We start from the raw sequence: 15520 nt of genomic DNA on the forward strand, positions 1-15520 counted from the left end.
TAATGTTAAGCTACTTCCCCAGTAGGAGAATTTTAGCACAACAAATTCTGTGCACTGAGTTTCTTCTGGAGCTGGAGAAGTTACTCATCCCCTCGCACAGATATCTCTCTTTACATGTTGAGGATGTGTCCTCATTTTATAATATTCTAACAGCTATGTTACTGGGGAAAAAAAAGGTGGGGCAAAAGAGATTCTCTTAATTACTATCCCATCAGGTGTATGCTTATTCCCAGAACCTGCACAGAGGAAGAATTTTTGAAAGCCAGCCTGGATGAGTGTAAGGCTGGTTCCTGTTGTAGTCTGTACATGGATCCTTCCAGAGAGAAAATAACTACAATGTAAATTACCATACTGCTAATTCATTGGTTTGGTTTAAGGGACTTGTGTAGAGCTGTAGACTCTTTGTGATTTCCATGGGTTGCTAAGGAGGTGCTGGCTGCTTCTAAGGCTGCTCTTGTTTGCTATGTGGTTCCAAGGTCTCCTTGCCATCACAGTTGCTGCTATCTATTGTGCAGAGTAATACACTACTTACAAACCTACTGTAAATAATATGTATTTTAAGGGCTCCAATAATTGTCCCTCGGATATATGTGTTGGCTCGTTTCTGCTTCAGGCTAATATTTATTAATGTAATTGTGAATTCTGTCTTGTGTGTACGTCCTAGCACAGTGCAGCTATAAAATGTGTAGGTATTGTCAGTTCCCTTTTTTTACTTCAGAACAGGTTTTAGTATGTATTACTTGATTTAGAAATTTTCAGTACACTTTGAACACCGCGTCATATACACACAATATATTTCAGAACATTACTCCAAGAGAGGAGTCGGCATATTGGAAAGTAAGATACCGAGTTTTAATTTTCAGGTTGAATAGTTATTTAAAATAGTGAAAATTGAGGTTGGCTTTTTTATTTCTTAATCCTGTTTCTTCTTTTAGGGCTAGACAAATATTGATACACAACACATTCTCAGTTATTGATTTTCTCCATACATTTATTGCATAGTTTTTACTTAATGTTCCACTTAAATTGATTTAAAAAAAAAAAAGTCTCGTGGTTCCGTTCAATTATTGAAGCTTTTATCTAACCACATCATTTTATTTTAGTTTCTATTCCTACTGCTGTGCAGTTGCTATGGAAAATATGAGAGATGGGTCTGTTCCTATGCCTTCCCCCTTGCCCTGCAAGCCAAATCTCCTTTGCAGAAAGATCTGCAACTTCTCAGGGGCATTGCAGGCAGACGGAGCTGGACAAAAAAGTACACATACAGACCAAGGTCATACCTACAGTGTTTTCTTCACAGTTCTGGCTAAAATTGCATGAGCAAACTCTCCTCCAAAAAAGAATTCCCTTTGACACTGCTTATATGCCTCAATACTACGTAAGATTTGGAGTCTGGTGCCATGCTGGGAGCTTGTATATGTTTCCATCACACTGTTTTCAACAAGTACCATTTTCCCTCCTCCCCATGAAGTGAGCCCCAGGGAGCTGGAGGTGACACACCACATCATATACCCCAGATTTCATCTTCTGCTTGCACTCTGTAGAGGCAGGAGGTGAAGAACATGTCTCCTTCTTGTCCTGTGGGCCTGGCAGCTGCTTCTGCTCCTGACTTTGGCTGTCAACCCCCTTGGACCCCCCAGGAAATTCAAATCTCTGTTTTGGGACAAAAGGAAGCAGACTGGTGTCTGCCCTACCCCCTTAAATCTAGGACTGTAAATTTCTGAATCCTGTAACTTCCCACTTTTTAAGGCACATACAAAAATCATCCACATCTGAACAGAAAAACCAGCTCAGTTTTTAACATAGGGCTGTCAAATAAGTAAAATGCTCCTGAGAGAAGTTCTAACTCTAACAGGTTAGCATCGTGTGGAATTAATAAGGTTTGCAGCGTAAGTATGTTAATTAAAAGTAAGTTTGTTTATTTGTTTGTTTTTCACTTTTATCATTGCCAGGCTGAATTAATGGAATTGAAACAAAAGCAGGAAGATGAAACCAGGACAAGAGCACTTAAAAATGAGCAGAGGAGGTATGATGTAAAAAATGCAGAATATACTGGAATTGAATTCCCACCTGGAAAGGGCCTCAAAATTGCAGGCACTCATGCTTTAGAAGACTATTGCAATGAAAATCCCTGACCTCACCTCTGGTTTAGCTTTGCTTTCAAATGAGCCAGTAATATCCATTATTACAATGGCTTACTGTATGCAGTATGGCCCAGAGTGCCTTTCTCACTTTATTTATCCTACCAGCATAGGATACAGCATAGGGTAGAAACTATTAATAGTTTCATGGATGACTACTGTACAGTAGCTTCAGCTGGGAGACACTTTATCTGTGTATCTGTATATGAACCTAGGTGTCTATATATTTTTATTTTTATATCAATACTTTTATTTGTTTTAGAACACTCTACTTTGTCCTTGCTGCATCTTGTGGTTGACTGTCTCTGAGGTTAGCAGACAGAGCTAAACCTGGGATTTGATATCGATTCAGATGGAACCTGCAGTGCAGCAAGGCCTTCTGCAGCTGCATTTCTTTGCACCCCCTACTGTGACTTCACTGTGCTCAACAGTTCTCATCTTCCACTTCTGTCACTTAACTGACTTTCATTATCCTGAAGCACAGCTTTATTCTCAGCTTTGTTTTCTGCTGGTAAAGAGAAACAATGCTCAGGCTCAAAAGTAAAAACACCGTTTGTTTCCTTTTTTTTGTTTGTTTGTTTTTTTTCACTAATCATTATGTAAATACAAAAAATACTTTGGTAGACAACCGCTCTTCAGACTGCTTTCATTTCTTTTTTTTTCTCTAGCAAAGACATTGAAATAATTACCCACAGAAGTCAATGAAAGATGTTTGATTCAGATCATCTCATATCCCTAGACAGAAATAACCCTGTATTTTGCTTCTTATCTCATTCTTACCAACACCATTGTAAAACATTAAGACAACAGTCATGTCTAAGCATGCGTGCCAGTCCTAAGCAGTAATCAAGGAGAAAAAGAAACAGTTTTCTGGAGAATCATAGAATGATTTGGGTTGCAAGGGACCTTAAAGGCCATCTAGTCCCAACCTCCTGACATGGACAGGGACAGCTTCCACCAGGCCAGGTTTCTTAAAGCTCCATCCAACCTGGCCTGGAACACTTCCAGGGATGAGGCATCCACAGCTTCTTTGGGCAACTTGTGCCAGTGCCTCAGCACCCTCACAGTGAAGAATTTCCTCCTAATATCCAATCTAAATCTACCCCCTTTCAGTCTAAAGCAGTTCTCCCTTGCCTCTTATCACATGCCCTTGTAAAAAGTCTGTCTCCATCTCTCTTGTAGCTCACTTTAGGTACTGAAAGACTGCTGTAAGGTCACCTCTCGGGCTTCTCTTCTCCATGCTGAGGAATCTCGATGTGAAAATATTTAAAATAGATTGAGGAAAGGTGTATCTGTATTTGTCCATGCTTTCCAGATTGATAGAGCAGTGCAAAAAAATGCTAGAATTTCGGAGCTGGATCGCAGAAAAAGTTGTCAGCTGCATAATTTGTCTCTATTAGTAATAAGCTTAAGTGGGTTTTCCCATTTTTATTAGGAAAACAGTACTTCTAGAAACTTTCCTTGTGCACTGAAGGCTGAAAGATTATCTAAGATGAATTGTCAAAATAGGTAACCTCCCTAAAAAGGTGGGTGGTGGTACATAGATCTTCTTTCTATGGAGAATTTTGGTGCATTATGCAGAGCAGCCAAGGTGTGTCTTTTAATCCCAACAGGCTGATCCCAGGATAAGGATGCATCTGGTGAACTGAAAATTAAATCCACCTGATCCATGGTTATGCATCACAGGCTTGAAAAATATGGGAAGATGGGCACTGAACAGATGGGAAGGGAAAGCCACTCACAGAATGTTAAATTTCAATAGTTTGTGAACTTCTCAGCTGCCTTCAGTCATTATTCATTTTTTATTGTACTTTAAGGGTAAATAATGCTTTCCTGGACCGACTCCAGAACAAAATACAGCCTAATAACATCTCCAATCCTGGATGTGCTGGACTACCTCAATAATGGCACCTTGGTAAGTTTTTGATACAGAATATAGAAGCAGTGAGATTGTTTAAATGTTGAATTTTTCTCCAGACACTATTGTGTGTCTGTTTGTGTTTAGCCTGCCAGACAGAACTTAGAGCCCTAGCTGGCTGTCCTCAATACCTTTCAAGAAGAAATTCTGTCCAAAATACAAGCTGTTCAAATGGGAGAAGGGAGGAACAGCTGCTCTTGCAGCTGAACTCAGTGGCCTTCCATGCAAGGTACTCACTGCAAGGAGCCACATCCAAGGTACTTCCTTAAGTTCAGAACAAAGATAGTGAAATCATTAAGGATTTTTAAAAGTCTTTAAATGAAAGATGCTTGGATATGCTGTAAATATTTTAATATGATATTTAAGCTGGAGGGAAGAAATCCCATTTCTATATCTCTATCTATTGATCTGTCTATCTACCTATATTTCTTTCTGTTTGTGGCTGTTCCTTTTTTACCTATATAAAATTATGACAAAGATAGCTCAACTACATTTTATTTAAAACCAGTATTTGTAAGGATTCTTTGAAGAAAAAGATATCTTGACTGTAATCTATTAAACATCCATTCATTTTTTATCTGTCCTAATGAGACATTAATGTGACTGTAGTTTAAAATTGCATTTTTTAGTGTAAAAAAAAATAAAATTATGTGTATTACCCATCATGGAATTTTCCATTAGATTGAAATTCTATTGATGAAAGGACCCTATACAGAAATGGAAGAGTTAGGAAGACTAGGAAGCAAAATTATGAGAGTCTAACAGAATTTAGTGTGTGTGACAGTGTAGAAAAAGGTGTTTAGTTGATAAAATATAAAAGCTTGAATTGGATTAGTTGGTGAGGATGTGTATGCTGGCCAGTGAATTCCAGGATGAGTTCAGTTCAGGCATTTCCAAAGTCAAGGCATAGTTAAAAAGCTGATATTCTTGTTACTGGAATTTTTTGTGTGCTGGAAGTGGGCAAAGGTGTCTTCATCACTACAAGCTTTGGGCAAGTCCTGGACTTGTACTGGTTCTTGGTCTTGGTGAGAGGAGACGAGATGTGCCAGCTCAAGCTCCCATAAGATCTTTGAGCAGACATTAGCAGCTTTACTCATCTGAAACACATCAGGCAGTCCAGAAGCTGATGGAAACCAAGTTACAGATGTCCAGGCTAATTAAAGAGTGTGAGAAAGAGAGCACAGTGTATGGCAGGCCTGAGCCACCTCCTGAAGGACAGCAAGTCTGCAGATACCAGAATTAGAGACTGCAGGCAGGACACAGCCACCTGATACATAGTGAAAGTGCAAAAGGTAAAGTCTGCTGGATGGTGTATTGTAACAAAGGCAATGAGGGCACTTTGTGTCTTTTATCCCCATTTGTGTACCGTTTCCTGATAAACTCCAAGGGAAATGTGTGACAGAGCCAAGATCCCTGATATCTTACTCGATCATCTCCATCAGAGCACCTGCCTTCACCCCTGGAAACCTGGCCACTGTCTGCAGAGGTGGCAGAGGTTTGCCTTTAGCCAGATGCACATGCCCTCTTTCACAGGGTGGGGGTTGGTACCACAGATGAGTGGTGCTCAGCCCAGGCACAATTTTAACAACAGATGACCCTGTGATGTATGCATCCAATCCATGTGAAGGGTTTTTTTTATATATATTCAAAGAATGCATCAACCCTAATGCAATAAAACACCATATATAGAAGTGATAAATCTCCTACTCTGTTATTTACTTAATGACTCCCAAGGAGCCTGCCTTCTGTTGGGTAATGCTAGATCTATTTTTCCTTTATGTAATAACTAGAGATTTTAAGACTAAACAGAGCAGAAAAAAATTAAATTATGAAAGAATATGTCATAATGGATAGTAATTAAAAAATTAGTATTGGAAACAGATACAAGAAAGAAAAACAATCTCTCAAAAGATAGGCTAGAGGCAGAAATCTTAGTGTCTTTGATTATACCAAGATTCTTCTCCTTTCCTTTGGGATTTTAAAAAAAAGATCTGAACTTCAGGCAGGACTTACAAGTCACGTAGTCTGCAGCCTGGCACTTTACATTACAAGGGAGCTAACTGAGACAGGTCGCACTATATACTAAGATTAAAAGTTTAAAAGATTCCCAAAGTAAAGACCCGAAGGTAATTTTTGAGTTTATTCTATCTGTGCAGTGGCATCAAAAAGGAAATATTTGTTCTCTTTCCCTCTTTTTTTTTTATTTTTTTCCTGTTTGAATTCTTTACAGTCATGACAACTTCACACTAAATAGAAACTGAATGTTGTGCTCTATTGTTGAAGTACCTACTCTGTTTTTCACTGTTAGTTCTATTAGCCTGGTTTCCTAAAGAAATGAAGTTTGTATAATCACGCAGTCTGTCTGCATGTAATAAGGTTTTCCAGCTGCTGGCCAATCTTAGCCAAATTTGAGAGGGATTATAAATCTCAGAGATAATTAAATTTCTGTGTATTTTGTGAAAAGCAGTGACTAGCATAGGAGACAGCCTAAAACAGTGCCCACTCTGAGGGGTGGTGCATTCTCTGCATTGTTTGACTGCAGCCCTCTGGCAGATCAGCATAGGCAGAGCTCCAGAGCAGCTGCAGCTCTGCCCTGATTTCCTGGGGCCTAGGGGATTCAGAAAGGGACATGGATGTCACAGAAGACATGGAGAAAAGGGGAGGAGGTTGAATATATTGTGTATGTCTGAGCAGAGGGCAGGAGAGAAGTTTCATTGTCCAATTGTCCCCTAAGCAATAGGAAATGAGTTTTCATTAATTCAAATGCCCTCCGGACATTTTGTGTTTTATTAGGAATATTTTAAGCTGTTATATCAAGAAGGATCTTAACAAATGTAATTTTTTTCTGCCTTTTTTTATTATAGATGCCAGGGCATTCTCTGGGTGACTATGTAGTTTCCATTTTAATGGGAAAACAACATAATGAAGTTCCACTTTTATTTGTGAGCTACTGCACCCTTGAGAAAGCCCCGAGTCTTACTGGATGCTATCAAGAAAGTTTTAATGCCCTTTGCACTGCCTTTGACATAAGGATAAACGTGTTAGAATACGAGGATAACCACTGTCCTTTCAATATCAAGGTTTAATAAATAAGATCGTATCATGGAATCACAGAATGATTTGGGTTGGAAGGGCCCTTAAAGATCATCTGGTTCCAACCTGCCTACCACAGACACCATGGGACACCTTTAATGAGCCCACATTGCTCAAAGTTCCAGCCAACTTGGCCTTGAGCATTTCCAGGGATGGGGCATCCACAGCTTCTTTGGGCAACTTGCTCCAGTGCCTCACCACCCTCATAGTAAAGAATTTCTTCCTAATTTAATCATTACTCATCTGGGACTTAGTACTGAGATAGTATTTCTTCACTGTTATGGCACAAATGATCAGTAAAACACTTCTGTTGTTACAAAAGAATAACTTTCAAACAGTTGCACATTTTGTTGTTCACTGCCTGGTGAGATTTGCCCACATCCAAGTATGTAGGGATTTGCAGAGACCAAAAGCTAATGCAGGGCAAGCCTGTAACAGAGACCTTTTAAATTTTTGCATGAAAATGGGGCACTGTCAAGTAACCTTTTGTTTATTCTGTAAATGGGGAAGGGCCACATTGTGAACACATGAAATTTATAGGTCTACTCTTCTTCAATGAAATACTAGTTGTCTTGCTGAGATTCTCTGTGCCATAGTAAACTCAGAATCTAGAAGTCAAGGTGACATATTACATCTTCCTGTTTCCATCATATCCAGTGTGATGCATAACAAAGAAATGCTCCATCAAATGCTGACTCTGCTCTTCCAGTGGATGCATAATCCTAGATATTTGCTGTGGAAAGCAGCTATGCCCTGAATACACAGGTGTAGTGGGATAGGAAACCCATTCTCTTCCTTTCCCATGTGCAGAACAGGAACTTAGTAAGATGCTGTATAAATTTGTTTTGAGGAACTATGATTTACAGATAAAACTATTTTAAATAAACATGGTTTGTGGGTTTGCACTTTGTTTAGTCTTGCAGCATGGCCCATGGGAAAGTTTCTTTGGAGTCTCAACTAGCACTTGATTTATGCTATTTGTGACCAGTTGAAGAGGGAACAAGTCATGAAGTTTACTGTTCCACAGCAAAAAGAGCTCAAGAGCCCTGAAGTTACAAGGCCAGCATGCATGCCACAGGTTTCTGTAAACAGTCTGTCTTTAATATACTTTCAGAAGGATCAAGTTGCACTAAAAATGCTGATTTCCCAAAACATAGAAAAAATGTTTACTTAAATAGGAATATTGAGAAAAGAATATCTGTATAAGAAGGTTCCAGAATGCAGTCCACAATGGTTACATTTGTTTAAATGAGTAATGTGATTTTCTAACTAAGCTTTAACTTGGTTAGGCTATGTACAATCTGAGTTGAAAAGGTTATTAATTTGTTTCCTAAGACTGGTTGTTTTCTTATTTGTTGGATTTTTTTCTTTTTACTGACAGTAACATGCTTGTCCTTCCTGGCAGAAAACAGAGAAACTACTTAGCGGAAATATCAGCATCAATGAAGGGACCTCAGATGAGTAGGTCCAGGCAGGCTATAGCTCAGTTTAGTGATTTACCTCTGGCAAGAATGTCAAACATCATATGTAGATGTGTTTCATCTGCCTTGATCTTGAGCTCAATAATTCTTTGCTTTGAGAATCTCATCCTAAATTAGAATAGTGGCAATCAGGGCAGGAACAGAAGAAACTTCTCACTCTTTCAAATTGTGTGAGGTTAAGGATTGAAGTATCTCAAAATATTTTGAATACTTCTAGATTTTTTTCCCCAGCAGAAACAAGATATGTTTATCTCTTGAGTCAATACATCCTGCTATTTATTTAGAGTTCAAATCAGAGATGTTTCTTGCTAGGGCTAGAATCTTGCAGAAGGGTTTGCTTGTTATTTTAAATGGAGTTTCAAAAGGGCTTCAAATGATAAAAAAACCTCCACACAACCAGATAACCATAATTCCTTGCATAAATATGTGATTGTATTGCACATTGTATATTGTACTGTACTAATGCATTTTTTTCTTTTATCCAGGAGTCAAACTACTTGGAATAAAGGAGGAGCAAGGTAAGAATAATGAATTTATTTTTCTTTTTAGAACCAATGTCAGTATTAATTTGGCCTTGAATTTGACATTTCATTATGACAACTTATGTAGTTTAATTGTGAAGCAAAATGAGAAGGGATCTTAAAATAAATGCATTCCAACTCTGGGTTTGGGGGCCATGCAATGGCACATACCTAATCTGAAACATGATTTTTGTAAGCAATCACAGAACGTGTGTTTCAGGTAAGAAGAATTGATGATGGCATTTAAGGCATCTTCCGGGACTGCCTTGATATTTAGGCTAAAACTTCACCACAGCCACGTTCTCTGCATCATAGACTGTGCCTGGATAGACCTGAACAGCTGAGGAATGTGGCTGGAAGTGCAGGAGGTGACTCAGTAAACTTTCAGTGTTCTAAAGCAAAAGGCGATACTGTTGTGCGCTGTTTTCTTCCAACTACTTTTCATGAACAAAAAGGGAGACTATTCCTATCAGTGGAGGCTGTCAGTAAAACACCACTATTGAATCAGAGAAATCAGGCCCCCTGTTTTAAAACATGTCCTTAAGGCTCATTGCACCCATGTTCCTCTCTGAAAGGAGTTCCCTACTCTAATTCTCAGTTCTGATACAAGTATGTCTGCAGAGCCTTTACTTCTAGGCTTGGAGACTTTTGAAGCAAGTTCAGGTACTGACAAAGATTATTCGTTGCTTAGGAGATGGCCTTGACACAACTCTATTTATTTTATTTTTGAGAGCTGGCATTTTGTAAAAAGGAATTTAAAATAATCATACTTTTAAAAGTCCCTTGCTTCCAACCCTTCTCCTATAAATCTAGATATTCTTATGTGGCTTTCTTCATAATTTGCTACTCCAACAGTTACATTAATATTTTTGCAGCAGGGCTTTATTCTGAAGACAGTATCTAAATTATCTTGTTGACTTCCTATGAATTGTCTTTTCAGTTTTATGAGAATTAAAATTGTAATTTAAAATTTGCTCAAATTTACTGAGGAAATGACAATGTGTAGATAAAGGCAATTCCCTGAAGGGGCAGAAATGGCTATTTTTTGCAGTCTACAGTACTATTAAGTTTTATAACCTTTTCTGAAGCTGAAGGAGTTCAAAGCTTTGTTGTTTTTCACCATATTTACAATACCAGTAATGTATTTACATAAGAGCTGTACAAGAAATTTGGATGGGTGTATTTTTAAGCCCTGTTCAACTGTTATTCTGAAAACACATTTCAGCCTGCTATGTTAATCTATTGTTCAAAGAGTTATTAATATATCTGCAGGTAATTAGGACATTTTGTGAATTAAATTTACAAAAAGATAGAAATCCCTTCATGAAGGCTTTACATAATTAAAAGCTAAAACCTGTTGGAAGAAAAGGAAGACTTTAATTTCCAGTGGACTTAATCCCTGAGAAGCTGACTTTGAATTTTGTTTTTGCTGTAAAAGATCAACTTTAATTCTGTTTTCTCCCTCTTGTTACAGGGTGTTGCAGAAATATTCACTTTTATCTGGCCTACGCCAAATGACCTCATAAAAGCTCCAAGAAACTGCTCTTTATTGTGATTCTTCTCTTACCCTGACTTCAGCTGCACACCCTCTTCCTGAGCAATCTGCAGAGACTGGTTTCTAGCTGTCATTATTCATGCATACATATTTGAAACAGCTGATTATGGAAGTCCTATTAAATTTTTAATAAGAATATGTGTAATTTTTTTTTATAAATTGTTTGCCTCTTGGAAAATGTAATTATCCCAGTCTCCATGATCTCTGGAAAAGAAGACATAAATGACTGCAGAAACTGCAGTAATATATGTGTTTACTTGCTGCTCTGTACCCAGAAAAAAACATTTCAGAGACAATCTGAAAAAGCAGGTAGAGAGTTTTCTTTTGGGAAGGGAAAGAGAAATGTTACCGAGGTTTTGTTTGTTTGTTTGTTTTCTGTTTGTTTTTGTGGAGGTTCTTTGAAATTATTTTACTGTTGTACTCAACAGCGGACACTCAAGAAGAAAAATGTGCATTGTAGACAGCATCTTTTAAATAAGTTCTTAGAAAAACACAACACATGAAAGAAAGAAAGAAAGCTTGAAATAACACTGAAATGTGTTTGATCTCTCCACATCTTTTGTGATATGATGCAGTGTCTTTTCTCTTTGCCTGTTTTACCATGGTAACTTCTATTACAGGAGTGGGGAACACTACTCCAACATTAGTATTATTTTCCTGCTTTTCTTTGTCCCTCTAGTCCAGTGGAATTTAATTTGTGTCTCCCTGACTCTGAGACAGATGACAACATTTTAGTGCTTTCTAAAAATCAGCTACATGACCAAGATACTTCTAATGTAAAAGAGGAGTTCACAGTCCATGTTACATAAACCAGGAAGAGAAGAAAAAGTATCTGTGGCATTTGCAAGTGTGTCTTAGGCTGATTTAAAGGTCTCCTGAGCAGTTTTGTTCAGCATGCAGGCATACCATGATATTTTTCCATCACTCTTGCAGCATGGAAACTTCATAATGAGTCACCTGAAGGGGGTTTTTTTGAACCACAGACGTTGCAATATTTGCTTTCCCTTGTGGAACACTCTGTAGTTGTCTTTGGCTCCATGTATTACTCAAATCTCTATATTGCTAGCTAGCTGATGTTCATAGGAAATGATGGAGATCTTGGCAATATTTTCTGGTTTAGCCTTTTTTTTAGGTAGAAATTCCTGGGAAAATTCCTTCGGAAGACTTTTCCATACCTACATAGTGGTACTGTATTGCAAGTGGTATTTGGCTGTGCCACTGGACTTCTTTGAAAATTAAATTTACCTCTTCCTCCAAGAAATCCCTCACCCAAGCCTCCTTTAGTAGATATTAGGGCTGGGGCTAAATATCTGCAGAGTATTATACGCGTTGGGGTTTGTTTGTTTGTTTCCTTTATTCTTTAAGGAAATATTTTTGCAGTAGTCAGCCCCTGCTATTGTACCCTAATGGAACTCACACTTGTAGGTGGTCTTTTTGAAGCAGTGAACCCAAAGGCTGAGTGGGAGTGGAAGTCACCACTGTCCTCAACAGATTGAAATTCAGTCTGACTGTGTTGCTATGTTTCTGTATCCAAAGAAAAAGAACTTCTTATGGAGCTGCTACTTTTACATTCAGGAACAGTGATGGCAGATCACCTTGAGTAACCTCTTCCATTAAGCTTTTCTGCTTTCTTTTGGCTGTCTTCAAAGATGAAACTTGATCACAGTCTTCGAAGTGCTTCCCCTTATCCAGCATTTCAATCTCTTATTTGAAATGCTGTCTACAAACCATTTTAGACATTAACTATACCAGCCCCTTTAATAGAGGAATATTTGAATTTTTCCTCCCCTATCTTTCTGAACAGAACAAACAAATCTATATGAACAGTGGCCCAGGAAGTGTCTTTGACAGCCATGCCCTGCAATGGAGATGATAAGAAGTTACATCCATCTACAAATTGATGTTAGCAGGGTGTCTGGAAAAAGCAGTTCTTATCCTGTTGGAAAGCTTCCAGTATCTCAGAATTACCACATCCATACACACATACCCTCCCCAAACTGTAAGATTGAGAGCAAAGGGCTGTTATGACATCTCTTTATAGGCATCATAATGGTATAAACTGGTGGTAGTCTGGTAGCTTCAGGTTTGTCGAGAGTTAGGAACTGATAGTTGGGCATCTTTTCTGTCTACCCGTTAGAGTAAACTTTTAATAAAGGTTTTCAAACTCAAATAGTTCCTCTAGTTAAAACTTAATCCAACCAAGCTAATTATCTCTGTGCTGTGGCATGAAACCAGATTTTATTACTGCATCACAGTAAATGGAGGGTTTGGGTTTTTCGTTTTTGTTGTTTTTAAATTGTTATTACAATATAATTTGCACTGATGATCTTCTTGTTATTTCAGGAAAAACTTTCCAGCAGGGAGTTGTATGGGTCTGGAAGTTGCAAGAGGAAACACCCTTGCTTTTTCATTGCTGAGTCTAATTCATTTTAACAAACTGACTGAACCATTATAATCAGCTATTCTGAATTCCAGTATAACTTGACAGCAAGATTCCTGTGTTTAAATTTATGATCTGCCTAAATCAAAAGCTATCTTCCTATGAAGAAATGTAGTATTCATTTAAGGACTTACAAAGCTGATTCTCTGTTACCCAAAAGTTATTCTAATGGTTTATCTATCCCTACTTTTAAAAATACCTTCTTGACTCCTAGTACAAACTTACCAAGTTTCATAATACTGTTATTGAATTTTCTTAAGCATTTACTTGGTAAATTACAGAGTTTTCTGCTCCTGAAACTCTTCTTTTTCTTAATGTGCACAATTTGGACTGCTTCATTCAATTTACAGGTTTTGTTCAGCTTTTATGTTGAAAAATATTCCAGATTTACAGAAAGCCTTTGATGCAATGGGATTTGGAGTAACTGTATCTTCTTTTTGGTATGTGCCCCACTAGTCAGACACTAAGGCAGAATATTATTAGCTACTAGAAAGGGAGTTAATCCATAGCTTACATTTTATGGTATTCATCCGTGTTCAGTTCACGCCTCTGCATCAAGAAATCCAAATCCTTGTCTCCTGTCTTGGAGAACATTTTAACCACTGGGCTCTTTAGGGTTGTTCTCAGCATCCAGGCTGTGGTGACTTTTATGCAAAAGTGGTTTTTTATGCAAAAGAATAGAAATCCACGTGAAATGAGAAGGCAACATGGCTTTATATATTCCATGAGGAATAAATATAACCTGGATGTTATTGCTGTGGCCCATGCCATGGGTCTGCTCCCCATCATTGTCTTTAGAGTTCTGAGCAGCCTGGTCTAGTGGAAGGTGTCCCTACCCATGGTAGGGGGTTTGGAACTGATGATCTTTAGGGTTCCTTCCATCCCAAACCGTTCTATGATTCTATGATTATAATGGCTTTGACTCGTCCACACTTCCAGATATTTGTTTTCTCTGCTTTTGCTCCTGAAGTACAAACTGTCTGGCAGAAATCCATTGCACTCCCTCTGTAAGTGTTCCTCCTCATTCCCCTTCAGCCTTCAGTCATTCCCCTTTTCTTGTAATCCATGGGTTCTTCTTCAGTATTCTTGGCTTTTTCAACAGACTCTTTTTCTACTATATCCTCTGGAATTAACAATGGAAACAATACTATTGCTATTTGCTGCTTCAATGTAACATTTATTCTTTTGCAATCATTTCTCTTTCCTTTCTGAAAGGCCAGTATGTTTTCTTGACTCCTCTCTATGGCCCCTATTTAACCCACCCTTTTCTGTCTTGGCATGGGGCCGCATTAGGAAGAGCATTGCCAATGGATCAAAGGATGTGATAATTCCCTTCTAGTCAGCACGGTGAGGCACATCAGGAGTGCTGGGTCCAGTGCTTGGCTCCCCAGTATGAGAAAGACATGGACATACTGGAGTGAGTCCAGCAAAGGGCCCTGAAGGTGGTGAAGAGACAGGAGAATCTTTGATATGAGAACAGACTGAGAGAGCTGTGACTGCAGAATGTAAGGGTCAGAGGGATCTCATACATGTGAGTAAATATTGGGAAGGGGAGGAGTGAAGGACATGAATTCAGGTGCCCAAAAACAGGACAATGGGCACAAGTTAAAATACAGAAAATTCTATTTTTATTTTTTTTAATAGCTTATCAGGCAGTGTCACAGGTTGCCCACAGAGGCTGCTGAGTTCACATCCCTGGACTTTCTGGAGCAACCTGCTGTCAAGGACGCTGCTCTGAGCAGGACTGGATGTTGTAGCAGCCCTGGGGAGGCACTCAGCAGATGCTGACAGTGTTAGCAGAGGTGGGAGTTTTCACTGTGACTGTCACTGGGTGGAAATGGAAGCTTGAAATGAGAAAATTCACCTGAACTTCTTCAGTCTCTCATTAAAGACTTTCCAAATTTCAAACCATTCTAGGTATTTCATCTGAACTCTCTCTGATCTGCTCTCATTAAAAAGAGTGGGTTTATTTCTTGCCAACATTAATTCATTTTTTTTTATTTCACTTTGAGCCCCCATTCCCTGTTCCTAGCTGTTTGATCTTTGCACTTAGCTCTTTAATTAAAAGAAGGCAAGCCAGATTTTCTTCCTGCCTGGACCTCTCTCTAGGAGCTATCTTTATCTCTCATTCAGTTAGTACCAACCACAGTCTTTACCAGCAATTTCTCTTGCCTTCCCTCCCAATCCATGAACTCCCTTGAACTACATTTGGGTAAGAAAACCCTAACAGAAATGTTATTTCTGAAAGATGATTCCCATTTAATATTTTCTTTTAAAGAGTCTCTAGCAAGTTCTCAATTCTCTTATCCAGACTTTGAAGTTTGAGTAGTTCTTTATTTTTTATATGAGAAAGTCATATGGCCTTGTATAA

General features: G+C 38.5%; 1 protein-coding gene across 1 annotated transcript in view; it reads left to right on the top strand.

Moving 5' to 3' along the window:
• EPSTI1 (epithelial stromal interaction 1) overlaps positions 1-11017 on the top strand; it is a 49520-nt gene extending 38503 nt beyond the window's left edge. Inside the window, 4 exon segments of the mRNA XM_066313331.1 lie at positions 1953-2026; positions 3959-4056; positions 9119-9151; positions 10629-11017. Coding sequence (XP_066169428.1) covers positions 1953-2026; positions 3959-4046 — 162 coding nt within the window. The 3' untranslated portion in view covers positions 4047-4056; positions 9119-9151; positions 10629-11017.
• The last annotated feature ends 4503 nt before the right edge of the window (positions 11018-15520 follow it).

This window comes from Sylvia atricapilla, chromosome 2 (genome assembly GCF_009819655.1).
Source record: "Sylvia atricapilla isolate bSylAtr1 chromosome 2, bSylAtr1.pri, whole genome shotgun sequence".
Lineage (NCBI taxonomy): Eukaryota > Metazoa > Chordata > Aves > Passeriformes > Sylviidae > Sylvia > Sylvia atricapilla.